At 43.3% G+C, this 12578-nt stretch overlaps 1 protein-coding gene across 8 annotated transcripts in view; it reads right to left on the bottom strand.

Moving 5' to 3' along the window:
* ATP8A2 (ATPase phospholipid transporting 8A2) overlaps nt 1-12578 on the bottom strand; it is a 330202-nt gene that overhangs the window by 261053 nt on the left and 56571 nt on the right. For 7 of the 8 annotated variants that reach the window (XM_077927099.1, XM_077927095.1, XM_077927098.1 and 4 more), the window contains exons 3-6: nt 10066-10165; nt 8512-8610; nt 4755-4800; nt 2185-2225 (exon numbers count right to left, since the gene is read on the bottom strand). In XM_077927099.1, the coding sequence (XP_077783225.1) occupies nt 2185-2225; nt 4755-4800; nt 8512-8610; nt 10066-10165 (286 nt within the window). Of the gene's footprint in view, nt 1-2184; nt 2226-4754; nt 4801-8511; nt 8611-10065; nt 10166-12578 lie in introns of those variants that run through there. The other variant, XM_077927100.1, reaches the window with a different exon arrangement.

A 12578-nucleotide genomic window follows, 5' to 3' on the forward strand; every position in this document is an offset into this window, starting at 1 on the left:
TACCAAGAGAAGAGGGGAAACAACAGTGTGCTATAATGAGCATTCACAGTTTTGAGGGGAGCCCATTCGCTGCAGGGACAGAGTCTGGGGTCTTTGGCAACCAGCAATGCCTCCTGAGTGGAAGTGGCAAAAAGGGGGCATTGATGCAATGGCATCAGAAGGCAGGTCCTTGAAACAGAGGAGGGGAAAGGGCTGCACCCAGGGACTCAAAGAGAAAGAGGGAGCTGGGGAGAAAATAGAGCAGACGTGGAATAGACAGGGACACCTGGAGTAAAGAATTGCATGGTTGATTCTGCCCTTTTCTTTTCCTGGTTTTATCTGCCAGCGGTAGGTAAAAGGTAAAGGGACCCCTGACCATTAGGTCCAGTCGTGGCCAACTCTGGGGTTGCGGCGCTCATCTTGCTTTACTGGCCGAGGGAGCCGGCCTACAGCTTCCGGGTCATGTGGCCAGCATGACTAAGCCGCTTCTGGCGAACCAGAGCAACGCACGGAAACGCCGTTTACCTTCCCGCCGGAGCGGTATCTATTTATCTACTTGCACTGGCATGCTTTCGAACTGCTAGGTTGGCAGGAGCAGGGACCAAGCAACAGGAGCTCACCCCGTCGCGGGGATTCGAACCGCCAACCTTCTGATCAGCAAGTCCTAGGTTCAGTGGTTTAAACCAAAGCGCCACCCGCATCCCTCTGCCAGTGGTCTATCAGGCTAAATCCAGTGGACTTCAATGGCCTATAAGCAGCATAACCGCATGAAGGGTTGTATGTAACCTGAGTGAATGGTCCTATTGCACTAAGCCAAAGGTTTTCATCCTTTTATTCCAATTCACTTTATCCAACAAAGGTGTTCCAAGTTTTGATTCCTTCGATGTTTTAAAACATATTCCTCTTTTCAGGGTGAAGCATATTAAAGCAGCTTGGGTTTTGTTTCCTTCTCACTTTCATTTGCAAATTTGTTCCTAGTTTACATAATGTGGCAGCTACATCGTACCAATGGAACGGCGATACATGTTCTGAGTGAAATGAATTGTGTCCCTTCTTCATCTGCCCATTTTAAGCAGTCTGCACTCTAGAATAAAATATGATGTACAGTGGTGCCTCGCAAGACGAAATTAATCCGTTCCGCGAGTCTCTTCATCTTGCGGTTTTTTCGTCTTGTGAAGCACGGCTATTAGCGGCTTAGCGGCTATTAACGGCTTAGCGGCTTTAAGAAAAAGGAAACAAACTCGCAAGAACTCGCAAGACGTTTCGTCTTGCGAAGCAAGCCCATAGGGAAATTCGTCTTGCGGAACGACTCAAAAAATGGAAAACCCTTTCGTCTAGCGAGTTTTTCGTCTTGCGAGGCATTCGTCTTGCAGGGCACCACTGTATTCAAATTGGCAAGGAGCTGAATGACAACATTGTACCCTATTATCCTTCCTGGCTTTCAGGATTTTTACTAATGTATTAATGCTGTGCAAATGCTGTCTTACATATTTAATTTCATGATCTGCCCTACTGGCTCTCTCCCCCCCCCCCAAAGGATTTAAGACGGGCATTATTAACTAGGGCTGTGCAAGCTCCACCCCCCCACCCCACCCCTGACCCAATTTTGGGCTGAATTTGGAGATCTAGCCTTGATTCACCCACAAACAAATCAACCCAGACACAATCCAAATCCAGAAATACACACCTGTATTTTTCTACTCCAATAGTTAACCAACATGCTCACACTGAGCATGCTCCAGCACTCAATGAGGTGTTTTAGTTGTGGGTTTTCTGTCTATACTTCTAGAAAGCTTAGTGTTCCCCCAATCATGCTGATGCCATGTTTCTTTTCCATGTATGGATGGTGCCATTTTGGCTGCATATGGACCCACCACTTGGAAAATAAACCAACCACTGCCACATAGGACTCTGAACTTCTTTTACCAGGGCTCCTTTCTAAGTGTGGTCCATCTCCTCTCTGCTTCCATAAACAATGAGTGACACATCTATATCAAGCAAGCAGACATGCATTTATATTACACAATTAGTAATCATTCCTTGCTTGGGATTTAAAATGGGAGAGCACATATGACCTGAGAAACACTAAGAATTGCTCTGTGAAGATATATGAACTAAGAACCTTGAGCTCCCATTCTTAGAACCCCAGCGCAGATCAAAAATATGCGTATCTAATTCGCAAAACATCTTAAATGTAGTTCTTACCTCTTTCCACATAATATTCTGCCACGTCCCATTTCTTAAAACTGGAAGAACAAGGGAAAAAAGAAAACTGCATCTTTCTCTCTCTTTTTTTTTTAAAAAAGAAATTATCACATATTAATGTGTTCCCTATCACTGATCGGTCTATGAGTCATTGATCACTCTAAAAAGAAAGTAGAGTGGGGAGGCTCAGAAGACCCTGACATCTCCCCAAAATGCTCTACAAGCAAGTTTTAATGCTACAGCTTTCTTTTTTCATCGGGTTGGCAACTGTGGGTCAAGCAGAACTCCCCCAGGGATCAGATTTGTTCTAGCAGTTGCTGAAACAATCCCAAATTCTTAAATTAATGTGAAGTTCTAAGTGGCCACATTTGTATGGTTTAGCATTGTGAGAATAAGCCTAGCTTAATGCCTGCCCCTGCACACTCCCCATGTCTTTGCCACTGTGACTGTGAAGAGCACACTGGAAACTTCCAGTTTAGAATTAACCACAGTTAGTATGTCCTCCAAACACCCAGCGAAAAATAAGTCAGCTTCATAAACTATGGGTTGAAGATGGCTGCTTCCCACTAACAATCGTTAAAATGAACCACAGTCTGGCCTTGTTTGCACATGCTAAACCATGACTAAGGCTATCCATGGTTAACGTTAGCAATCATCTATATAACTTAGTTAAAGCTGAGGCATCACACAATCATTTAAACCTCACAATTAAATCACAAAACAGTTAAATGCACCAGCAAGAGGAGCTGAGTCTTGAGAGTGGCTTGACTATTTTGCTGTTTTTCACTAGTGACTCTGTAGCTTTTGGGTAATGACAATTCCTTAGCCATAGTTAAGGAGGAGGCCCAGTCGATATGTAACCCTAAACCAAGATTAACGTTAGCTAAGGTTGACAAACCAACTAAAAACTTTCATTAGTGAGTGAGCTTTCACAATAGTTCACAAACCATACTTAGGTGGCCAGAGTAGGTTCACACATAACACTGAGCCATGGTTTAGTGTTATGTGTATACCAGACCCAGAAAGCTATAGTTGATAAAAGAGTACAGGGGAAAGTTTCTGAATGCCAGATCCAAGCTGCACCAGAGGAGGAAGAGGAGGAGGAGGAGGAAATCACAGGCCCAGCTCAAGATAACCTGTCATTATTTCAGATAAATCTACAACATTAAAATGGGGGGGGGGGGAATGGGCACTGAAATTTGATCCATAAAGTATGCTTTAAATTAAAGAAAGAAAACCTGATGTTCTGCCAAAACCTCGGCCAAAAGTCAATACTGCGCATTTTAATTTAAAAACGGGAGCTTGCAAGTAATTGTATAAATCAGTGTAATTATTTCTCTCTCAGATATGGATTGCCACTGCTAAAATCACTTAAGGGAACGGATCTAAATATACTCAGGCAGCTCATCATATACAATATACTATTCAATGCAATTATACACCATGGTGGTGCTTGAGACAAGTGCGGTGACTGCATTGTCACTGATTGCTCCAACCCAATTGGTGCCTATTTGTACCTTTGTGTAATTAGAGACAATGGGGCTGTGTGAAATGATGCAGAATACGGCATTAATCACTCAGTCGAAATAAAGCATTTCTCATTTTCATTTATTTAGATTTGAATCTGCCATTGCCCATGACAATACAGCAAATAAGACGAAGGAGCAGGAACACAAAGATAAATAATGAATATAGTAATTAAAGCGGGATAAGACACGTTCTTGCAGAATTGATAATGACGATAATGCAGTGTCGTTTCGTGCCCCCTTGGCGCAGTGTAATCAGGTACTACTTATAATAATTAGGCAAAAGGTAAAACTTCCAATCATGACTAATTATCAACACGTGGCATCTAAACAATTATATACTTTCTCCCAATTCTTTCTCTTGCAGGTTATATTAGAATTTAGTCATAAATCACAAATTATGGAAACCAAAAGTAATCCTTGACCCACTTTGCACGTCACAGTAAACCATAGCTGCTGGCTTCCTATAAATGTTTTTATCTGGACAACTTTTCCATTCCCTGCTAACATATGGAAGGAAGGAAGCATGATCCTTAGCTTAGCGCTGCCTCCAAAAGTTCAAGTAAATCATGATCAGTGAGCCCCAAACAAACCTTTGTTACAGATCATGGTTTATTGAGAGCGAAATAAACCATAATCATATATATTAGTTCCACATTTGTGTGAAATCCATCTTTTAGTGTGGCAGCACTTGCAGCTCCCGGCCTATTGCAATCAGATGGGCATCTTCACTATACTCTTTTTAGTGCCTGCTAAAAATAGACAAGTTTATCCAGATATGCAAAATGCTGATATGTGTTTGATTCCCCACCATTGTCGATTTTAATTGTTGTTGTTTTTTACTGTTTTCAATAGTTGTTTTAACTGTTTTTGACTGATAGTTTCATTTTATCCTTTTCATGAATCGCTTTGAGGGCTTGTATTTTTACAACCAAGCAGCATATAAACTTTGTCTTATTTGTTATTTCATTTATTTCACAATCAGGTTGTGACTTTCCCCCCTGTGTGTACTTTATTTAAAGGGAAATTAAAAGAAGACCTTACCCACTGTTTTCTTTTTGTTCACCGTACTGTCAGCCTTGTGTCTTTTCTATTGGGAAGTCAAAGTACAAACATTTAGTTGGAGAAACACTGAGAAAAGTGATCTGTGCACCCAAAAGGCTAAAGCAAAGCAGAGGAACCGAGAGACAAGACCACTTCTATTATGCTTGACATTTCAAGTTCCAAAATGTATCAAGGCCTTTCAACTCTCTAATGGGCTGACCAGCCAATGCGCACACAATGAATCTTTGTACTTGCAAGGTGCTTTTGCTAAGAGCTCCACCTGCTTCATATTATCCTGATAAGCCTTACAACACCTTGCAAGACACGTTAGTACAGTATCATTATCCCCACAATATAGAGAATGGAATGAGGGTGGGGTGGGGAGAGTCACTAGTTTGTGGAGGCAACTGGGAAGAGTTCGCACCTTTGGTTTCAAGTACAGTGGTACCTCGGGTTACATACGCTTCAGGTTACAGACTCCGCTAACCCAGAAATAGTACCTCAGGTTAAGAACTTTGCTTCAGGATGAGAACAGAAATCATGTTCCAGCAGCGCGGCAGCAGCAGGAGACCCCATTAGCTAAAGTGGTGCTTCAGGTTAAGAACAGTTTCAGGTTAAAAACGGACCCCCGGAACGAATTAAGTACTTATAACCCGAGGTACCACTGTAGCTGGAAGGGGCCATAGCTCAGAGGCAGAGCATCCAGTGCTTTGCATGCAGAAAGTTCCAGGTTCAAATCTTGGCACCACTAGAGAACCCTCTGTGAAATCCTGAAGAGCCGCTGCCAGTCTGTGTAGAAGATACTGAACTATATGGACAAATGGTCTAACACAGTATAAAGCAGCTTCCTGTGTTCCTGCAAATGTAAACAGCCTTCACTTCAACATCCCCCACAGGCTATAGTGCAAACCAAGAACTGTAACGCACGACAGCACTGGAAACTGTTATAAAACTAACAAATTACAGTAATTTTCACCCAACATTCTCAATAGCCCTCTTAGAGTGCATAGTATTTATCAATCCTTATTCCATTTAGCCACACAAGAGCCCTATGATTTAGGTCAATAATGTTACTATTTTACAGATGGGAACCGAGGTGAAGATAAGGCAGACTGCTGAAGGCCACCCAATAACCACAACAAACCACAATCCAAATCCAGTCTCCCACGTCTCCAGCATTATGGATCATTCCTGGCCTGCGTCTAGCAGGCAAACGTTTCCAAATTTAGCTCTTCTACCTTCTACCAACCAAGGGAGAGGCTTTGAGCCATGTCCAACGCATGGTATATTGCTTCGCCTATACATTTTAGATAAAATAAAATAAAAATGCAACTTTGTGCCAGTAATTCCAAGGCTGTGCAGACACCGTGGAGCCCTGGGCAGAAACTTCTGAAAGGACGGATTATTTCGGTGGCATAACTTCATCAGTGTTCAATAGGAACGGGGCTTTAAAGGTCTGTCTCAAGGTAAAGCTGAAATGTTTTGTCTGCAAAGAAATGCCAAATGAATTTGGCTAGGATCCAAAGAGACACACATGGGGAGTTTCTGCCTGTACAGTGGCTCAGAAACCTCTTGTTGAGGAAGGCTCTGTTACAGCTACAGTTTTAATTCTCTTTGATGGATGTCTGTGATGAAGTAATTAGTTTTGTTTGCTGCACTTTTCTATCCATTTTTTTCCTCCAAAGAAATTAGCTGAATTGTGGTTCCCAGGAGGTCACCTCTCTCCAGGCAACTTACAGGGCCGGGTCTGCTAAATTTTAGCACTACGACTGCATCACGTCAGGAACAAAGGAGGCTGCCTTATCAAAGGTCAGACAAGGCTTCTCTAACCCAGAGCCTCTAGATGCTTTAAACTACAACCAGCATAATTCTGGTGGTCAACAAAAGAGGTTTAAAGACTGTCTCAAGGCAAATCTAAAAAAATGTAGTATAATCACTGACAACTGGGAAACACTGGCCTGCGAGGGCTCCCGTTGGAGAACAGCCTTTACCAAAGGTGTCATGGGCTTTGAACATGCTCAAACTCAGGACGCAAGGGAGAAACGTGCTAAGAGGAAGGCAAGCTTGGCAAATCCACACCATGATCAACTCCCACCCGGAACCCTATGTCCCCACTGTGGAAGAACGTGTAGATCCAGAATTGACCTCCACAGTCACTTACGGACTCACTGTTAAAACCATATTTATGGAAGACAATCATACTCAGCTACAAGTGATCACCAAAGAAGAAGAAACTACAACACCCATCAGCCCCAGCCAACATACTCAATGGAATCAGATGATGGAAGTTGTAGTCCAAAGCTTCTGGAGGATACCAGGTTGGGTAAGGCTGCCCACCTAGCAAAGCCTCGTCTGTTCAGACTGACAAAAGCTCTCCAGAGTCTCAGGCAAAGGCCCTTCTCATCAATTGCAACCTGATCTATTTTTAACTGGAGGCACCAGGATTGAACCTAGAACTTTCTACATACAAAGCGAGAGCTATTTTTCAGCCCTCCATCATGTCCCTGCAAACCATTATCTGGGCACCACGCACCAGGCTTGGTCACTGGCCACAGCAGTAAGTGCAAGTGATGAAACACTGCTCTGGGAGGAACTAAGAACTGGCAGCTCTAGCACCGATTTCTGGGGCAAGGTCGCACCCAGGTGGACCTGCTGTGGCCAAAAGACTCAGAAGCAGAGCAGCAACTGGAACATCTGAAAGCTGATGGGAAATGTGTGCACGCTTTTGCATCTCCATAGCAACTCATAGGGCAGGGTTCAACTAAGTTGTTTCGTGCATGGAACAAGGTCCAAAAAAACAGGACTTTCCCCCTGTGGACCCCTTGCATTTGCTCTGGAGGGTTGGGGAAAACCCCAGAACAGGCTTAGGGGGTAAGCAGAGGGGACGAGAGGGTGGAAAAGTCTTGTTGTGTGAGTGGACTTCCTTCCCCACGTGCACAAATCCTCCCAAGCTATGTTGAATCCCACCCATTTTTATGTTGTTGTCTTTCAGATGTGCTGTGAGAACTTTGGTAATTAGGCAGGTCATATGACAGAGTTCATATAAACGAGCAGTACTGCCCATTAAGACTACAGAGCCTCATAGACTCTATCATTAAGTCCCACTGAACTCAGTGGGGCTTATCTCAGAATATAAAATTAAGCTTTGTAACAACAGAAGAACCCTGATGAATCAGAGGCCAGCTGCTCATCTAATCCAGTATCCTCTTACAGTCTGATGGAATGGCCACTTCTAGGTAGATGAGTTGAGTGAGAGAGTCAAAGGCCTGATTTCCTGCTCTGCTCTTAGCATATTTGTTCTTCTTGTATGGTTTTGTACTGATTCTGGCTGCAATGGCAGGGTGGAATTAAGTATCAGGAAACTACATAAATAACTAATACATCCCGATGCACAATTGGTGTCCTTTGAATGCAAGGTGTCCACGGGTGTCTCTATAGGCTCCTGCCCCATACACACAAATGTCTCTTGCATGACCACATCTAAGTTTCAAAGGATCGGAGGAACATTGGTTAGAAAAGACAGAGAAGTGCTTTATACTACATCAACCCATTGGCCCATCTAGCTCGGTGCTGCCTGCACTGACTGGCAGTAGCTCTCCAGTATTTCAAACAGGAGTCTCTCCCTGCCTGGAAATGCCAGGAATTGAACCTGGGACCTTCTGCATGCAAAGCGGATGCTCTGCCACTGAGCTATGGCGCTTCCCCTCCAACAATAGATGGTTGGCCTATTTCATCCAAATGCACAACATATACTCACATAGTCTTCAATAATCTCCTTGATGCCAGCAACTGTGAGAATAAATAGCAGCGGCACCAAGGTGGTATATCTTCCAGTTGGTGAGACATCTGGAATTTGCTGAAAAGGGAAAATAATAATAATTATTATTTTAATGTTACTAGAACACAGCTATGACCAATGTTTTCTCCTACTGGGAAAGTACTGAGAGAGAAAAGCCAAAATTCCTGATGCCATTTGCTAAATGAAAAGCAACTTCTGGAGGGAAGAAGTTGTAGTTGAAAGGTGAGCGGTGAGGGTAACTTAAATCTATTCTTTACCTGCTGCTTCTCTACTCCAAATTGTGACCCTTTCTCTACCGCTTTTCTTCCACGGGATTCCAAATACAGAAGGAAATATGGTTTGGTGGGGTGATTTAGAGTAGAGAACGACTGGGCAATGCAAGGGTGAAGCATCTCCTCCCCCTTTGTGCTTCTCCAGTCTAAATTCCCTTGTCTTGAACTTTTTGTTTCTAAAAACCAGTGTTAGGGCTCTACAACATAAATGTGGTGCAATGCGTCACTAGCCTCTGAAACTAGGGCCTAACCTAGGTAAAGGTAAAGTGACCCCTGACTGTTAGGTCCAGTCGTGGCCGACTCTGGGGTTGCAGCGCTCATCTCACTTTATTGGCTGAGGGAGCTGGCATACAGCTTCCGGGTCATGTGGCCAGCATGACTAAGCCACTTCTGGCAAACCAGAGCAGCGCACGGAAACGCAGTTTACCTTCCCACCGGAGTGGTACCTATTTATCTACTTGCACTTTGACGTGCTTTCGAACTGCTAGGTTGGCAGGAGCAGGGACCAAGCAACAGGAGCTCACCCCGTCATAGGGATTCAAACCGCCGACCTTGTGATTAGCAAGTCCTAGGGTCTGTGGTTTAATCCACAGCGCTACCAGCATCCCTAGGGCCTAACCTAGCAAGCTGCATTGGACTGCATGGGCTCAGAGCTCTGTTAAGGGACACAAAGGGTGTGCAACCCTGACCCCTTTCACTTGGCAAACAATACAAAGGCTCCTAACTGAAGCATCCCAGGATTATTTCAAATACAGGTTGGCTTTCTCCCTTTGTGTGGTCAATAGGCCTGTTTTACTCTAGCCTGAGCCTCAGAGACCCTAAGCTGGAGAACACATCCTCCAGGTCTAGGTTTAGTTAATGCTGCCCTTGGTCCCAGCTCTGTTCTGATACTCTTACATATGGAGGTAGACAACATGTTAGCCTCCATATGTTGTTGAACTGCAACTCCCATCAGACCCGGCCAGTATGGCCAAGGGTTATGGGAGTTGTAGTCCAGGAACAAACATCAGGAAAGGCATGATGTTGGAAGCCCTTAGCACACAACAACAGCCTGAAAGCATTTGCTGTTAATCACTCCCATTGATTCTATGGAGCATGAGCACTGTGTCATGCAATGGTGAGGTCCACAGTTCGGGGGTTTCATCATTGCTATAGGAAAGATATGCCCAGAACATTCACTTGTAATTATATTAAACCGAGTGACAAATGTGGTCCGTTTAATTTCGCAACAGAGGCCTACCTGCAGTAAGGCAATGAAGAGGAAGAAAGCATTAGCCGCTTTTCTGATCTGCTCATACAAGAATCGAGGTAGAAATGTCACCACGCTGTACTTGGCTGTGCTGTAAGTTTTCAGAAACAAAAAAGGAAATAAATGAAGACTTCGTTTAGAAGGACACAGGGGGAAACCCGCACCAAGTGAACTGACGTTAAATTAAACCAGCGGGGGGGGGGGGGATTGAGTCAGTCCTTTCAAATCAATATGTGAACTTCAGCCTTTATAAATTGAGATGTCTAGCAAAGTAAAAAATAAATAAAAAACCCAATATGATTACTGTAACACACAGCCAACAAATTCGTTCAGTTAACTGCAGCGAGCATCGTATTCCATATATCAAAACTCTGCTGGTTTCCACAAATTCTGGAGTCCTGATTATCAGAACCAGCAAGGTTTTTTAATGTGATCCGAAACGCTCTGAAAATCTATTCTTGATTTACAAGAAAACCTCAGTACCATGGACAGTTCTCTATGGGTTGCATGCCATTAAGTCCTACTCGGAGTAAACTCACTGAAATTAATCAGAATCATAGAATTGTAAAGTTGGAAACCACCCCAAGTGTCTTCAACCCCAGTCGAACCCCCTGCAATGCAGGAATCTCAGCAGAAGCTGAAAGCTGAAAATGGACCCAAGTTCACCATGCCTTTTAATGATAATGGACCTCCTCTGAGTAGAATTGGCACTGGATCGAACTCTGAGATTATTTTAGCTTCAGGTTATGCTGCTGAAAACAGCACATCTGTCTCAAGTTCTCCCCTTCCACCTCTTAATAAATTGTATTGACGTTGTATTGCCAGTAACTTGTTTTTAAAGGAGCAAATAGTTTATTCTCCAAAGACACCCATGGTATTGTCGTGCTGCAGCATCATTGTGGGTGGGAATGCATGTGACACAGATTAAAGCACGGTAAGAGTAAAGAAGAGGAAGGAAAATAATACACTGAGAAGACGGTGCCAATGGAATAAAATGGCATCGAAACAATGCAAATACATTTGCAATGAATATTTGTTTATTTATCATTTAACACAGTCACACACAGCTTAATAAGACGGTCTCCAAGCAGTTTAAAGAACAAACATGCACAACAACACTCACCCTGCTAACACATGCCTTGCAATTCATTCACACAAATCATCCAGTAACAACTACTTGTTCAATAGCACTCAACCTATTCTACTGCCACTAAACTTGTTAACAATTTGATATATCGTCTTCATCCATGCATGTTCCTCTACAACCAGGGTTCCAGGGTTCTCTGGAGCTGCATTCCACTCTTGAGCGTGAAGAGGTGAACGCCTTGAAAGTGTGATAGCTCTAATCTGAGATTGCGCTCATTCCTCCTTATCTTCAGCCCTCCGTTTCCCTCCCAAACAGCACCAACGATTCTGCTGCATCATCTATAAATAACGAACAGGTGGGTTCGTTCTTCAGCTGACATATGGTATCTGAACCCTGGAAGACAGGGAGGCACTTAAATGTTGTTATTTAAGGCACAGATTCATTTGTTTCCCTGCTTCATACTTGACACCCTCAACATATGCCAATTTCGCCAGCCTCCTTTACCAATATAAGATCAGCTCTCCCACAGAAGCTTCCCATGTGTTGTGGCAATAATAATAATAATAATAATAATAATAATAATAATGATAATAATAATAATAATAATAATAATAATAATAATAATTATTTATTACTTATACCCCGCCCATCTGGCTGAGTTTCCCCAGCCACACATACTTGTGTGGATGTTGTTCAGAGCACAAGTACAATGATTCCCCAGAGTTTAAATGGAACTTTTCCTATGGCAGCACATAAAGAGGCAATGATATCTAGCACGCTGAATCAGGGCAATGCAGAAGCTCTGTTTGAAAAAAAAAAGGGGAAACACGTGAAAGAGAAATGCTGAGCGTTGGGGTGGCTAGTAATGAAGGCTGCTAATACTGTAGTCAGCTTTATCCCATTGCTCATAGCTTCCCTCTCTATAGGAGCTTCCAGTATCCAGCCTCCGATATCTCAGCACTTTATCAGGCTGATATCAGATCAAACAGATTAGTTTAATGGGATGCTTAAATGTACTTATTTAAATTATTAATACCCCACTTTTTCTTCAAATACCTCAAGGCAGTTTACAAAAATAGTAAAACACACACACACACACACACACACACTACAAACAGCAATATATAAAAGGAATACAGTCGTACCTTGGTTGACTAACGCCTTAGCAGTCGAACGCTTTGGCTTCTGAACGCCGCAAACCCAGAAGTGAGTGTTCCGGTTTGCGAACGTTCTTTTGGAAGCTGAACGTCCGGCGGGGCTTCTGTGGCTTCTGATTGGCTGCAGGAAGCTCCTGCAGCCAATCGGAAGCCGTGCCTTGGAAGTCGAACGTTTTGGAAGTTGAATGGACTTCCAGAACAGATTCCGTTTGATTTCCAAAGTACGACTGTAAATAAGAATAAGAATAAAAGCCAGAAAT

This window comes from Podarcis muralis, chromosome 4, assembly GCF_964188315.1.
Source record: "Podarcis muralis chromosome 4, rPodMur119.hap1.1, whole genome shotgun sequence".
In the NCBI taxonomy this organism is placed as follows: Eukaryota; Metazoa; Chordata; class Lepidosauria; order Squamata; family Lacertidae; genus Podarcis; species Podarcis muralis.